Source organism: Sinocyclocheilus anshuiensis, unplaced genomic scaffold (genome assembly GCF_001515605.1).
Source record: "Sinocyclocheilus anshuiensis isolate Anshui unplaced genomic scaffold, SAMN03320099.WGS_v1.1 scaffold4850, whole genome shotgun sequence".
Taxonomy (NCBI): domain Eukaryota; kingdom Metazoa; phylum Chordata; class Actinopteri; order Cypriniformes; family Cyprinidae; genus Sinocyclocheilus; species Sinocyclocheilus anshuiensis.
In genome coordinates this window covers 4,970-7,441 of record NW_015557373.1, presented here as the reverse complement: position 1 = coordinate 7,441, position 2,472 = coordinate 4,970, and the positions used below count along the sequence as shown (strand labels likewise).

General features: G+C 41.1%; 1 protein-coding gene across 1 annotated transcript in view; it reads left to right on the top strand.

Moving 5' to 3' along the window:
* The window catches only part of LOC107679125 (tripartite motif-containing protein 16-like protein), a 9,266-nt gene extending 8,982 nt beyond the window's left edge, over positions 1 to 284 (top strand). The window contains exon 8 of the mRNA XM_016474585.1: positions 97 to 284. Coding sequence (XP_016330071.1) covers positions 97 to 284 — 188 coding nt within the window. The remainder of the gene's footprint in view (positions 1 to 96) is intronic.
* Positions 285 to 2,472: the final 2,188 nt, after the last annotated feature.

Sequence of the window (2,472 nt, the reverse complement as noted above, 5' to 3'; positions counted from 1 at the left end):
AGGGACGGGGTCATGAATGTGCCTTTGGAAATAATGATCAGTCCTGGTGTTTGTACTGCTCTCCCTCCAGCTACTCATTCTGGCACAATAACATAGAGACTCGTCTCTCTGTGAAGTCCATCAGCAGTAGAATAGGAGTGTATGTGGATCACAGTGCAGGAACTCTGTCCTTCTGCAGCGTCTCTGACACAATGAGCCTCATCCACACAGTCCAGACCACATTCACTCAGCCGCTCTATCCTGGGTTTTGGGTTGATTCTAAATCATCAGTGAAACTGTGTTGATGAATCTGAATCGGAATAGACTGATGAGGGATTCTACCCATAATGCTTTGAGCTGCATGATAAATCAGTAACAGTGAGATGTTATAGAGTCTCTTCTTTTGTCTTCATGACATTAATACTGCAGCTGAACTTCTGTCTGTGAAATAACGTCAGAATAAAAGTGTGTAATAAATCCTCATATAGACAATAAGATAAGTGTGTATGAGTCCTGCTGAGTGACCATGTGTTTCTGTGTTTTCCTCATTTAGTTTTTAGGTTTTCTTGATTGCTAACACAATTCTTGAAACAATTTACCATTTTCTCACAACACAATCTTCAAACCAACTCGTACAAACCTCAAACTTTCAGATCAATTTTTTTTTTCTTTTGTCAGAATGAAACTTTGGCCTCAGATGACACACAAACCTGACAAATACACAGACTACTTCACTGCCTAGAGAACACTAGTGAGCTCAATTCAGAACGCTGTTACAGAAAATCTGCTTTTGGGGATCAGGAATAATTTTGCATTTAAGTTAATGTGTATTACAGTATACAGCATAAACAGAGGGGTGCAGATACAGTGAAATTTAGCAATAAACTTTAAGAAAAGTTGACTTTCATTAAACTACTGTAAAGAAATCTCCAGTAGGTGAAAAGCAATAAGAAAAATTTAAATGGCAAAGATTTAAGTTGAACACACAATGCAGTATACAGTCAATTACTCTACAGCAAAAAACTAAACGAATAAATAAATTCAGCATCCGTCTGTGAAAACAGGTGAAATGTGTTAAAAGTTTTGATGAATGTGTCTTTATTACCAGAACTGAATGAATGGTTTGGGAAATTGGGCCAAATTAATCAGTTTATTTTTACAAACGCCAGCTGGAGTGCCCACGAGCTCTGCTAGAGGGCACTCCATCCCATACACTTTGCCATTCACCTCGGACTCCATTTCCCATAATCCTTTGCCTGGACTCATCAGATCTCATCATCAGTTCACAGCTGTCTCATATTAGGAGGACTATAAACGGTGCTTTCCAAACGGGATATATCGCCCTCCGAAGGGCACTTTTGAGTGCTCAACGAAGTGTCAAAACTGGCCACTTCAAAGGGCCCTTCGGAATGAAGGATGTCGAAGGCTACAACTGATGGGACACTTCGTGCTCCCATGATTCTTTGCGTTGATTCTTTGCATGATGACGGCGCCTCCGTGTGGGCACGTGATGATGATGCAGAAGGGCACTTCAAGAAACAGTTGTTTGGTCCCCTACACCCTTCAACCCTTCGAAGCTCTCACTTCGGAGGTTAAAGCCTTTGAAGGGATTAGGGCGTAGGGATGAGCCCTTCCGAATGGAACGCAGGGAAAGATTGCACTCACACACAAAAGCTGTGTCCCAAAGTTAAGTGCACACACTTCGAAGGGCACGGACTTCGAAGACCATGCCTCCGAAGTGCATGAAGGACCCTCCGCCTTCACAGGATTTCCTAATTGCGACACCAGAGGTTTCCGATTAGCGCTCTGTCGCACAGCGGTGCGAGAGGAGCGCTGGCGAGAGGACAATCCTGCCAGGACAGGTGGAGCCAGAATTGCTCATTTTTGTTTTTATGTTTTATGTCATAATGGAGGAGACGGTGATGTACCTCAGGCTTAGCCAAGACCGAGGCCAGGTAAGTTACACTGGTTTGCTGCATCCTTTGTCAGATTACAACTTAAAATGCAGGAATTGGCTTGGAGCTTACTTGAATAATGTAATGATACGTATGAAAAACTACAAAATACACACACACACACTGATATCTTACAAAGGAGCGATTTTATATAGTTTATTGTCTTGACCATGGTGATCATATGTAGACAGGTTAGCAAAAATACAACTGTGAATAAAAAAATAGAGCATTGTAGAGCTCAATGTTCAGAGGCAGCCGTCACAGCTGAACAGTGCTCTGTTTGACCGGTCCGAGTCCTTCAGATGCAGCCTTTGATATAGTTAGCAAAAATGTGTTAATATTGTGACAAAATGTTGATACTTTTATTTTCAAAATAATCAGAGGTGGACTGTAAGGAAGTACATTCATTAAGTATTCTCGAACAAATATGAAGTACTAAGTTTTCTTTTTTCTCACAAACCGCAACACTATAAAAATATGGTCTTTTACAACATGATGCATTGTTGTAGATTAAACTACCCAACAGTATATTTAGTAG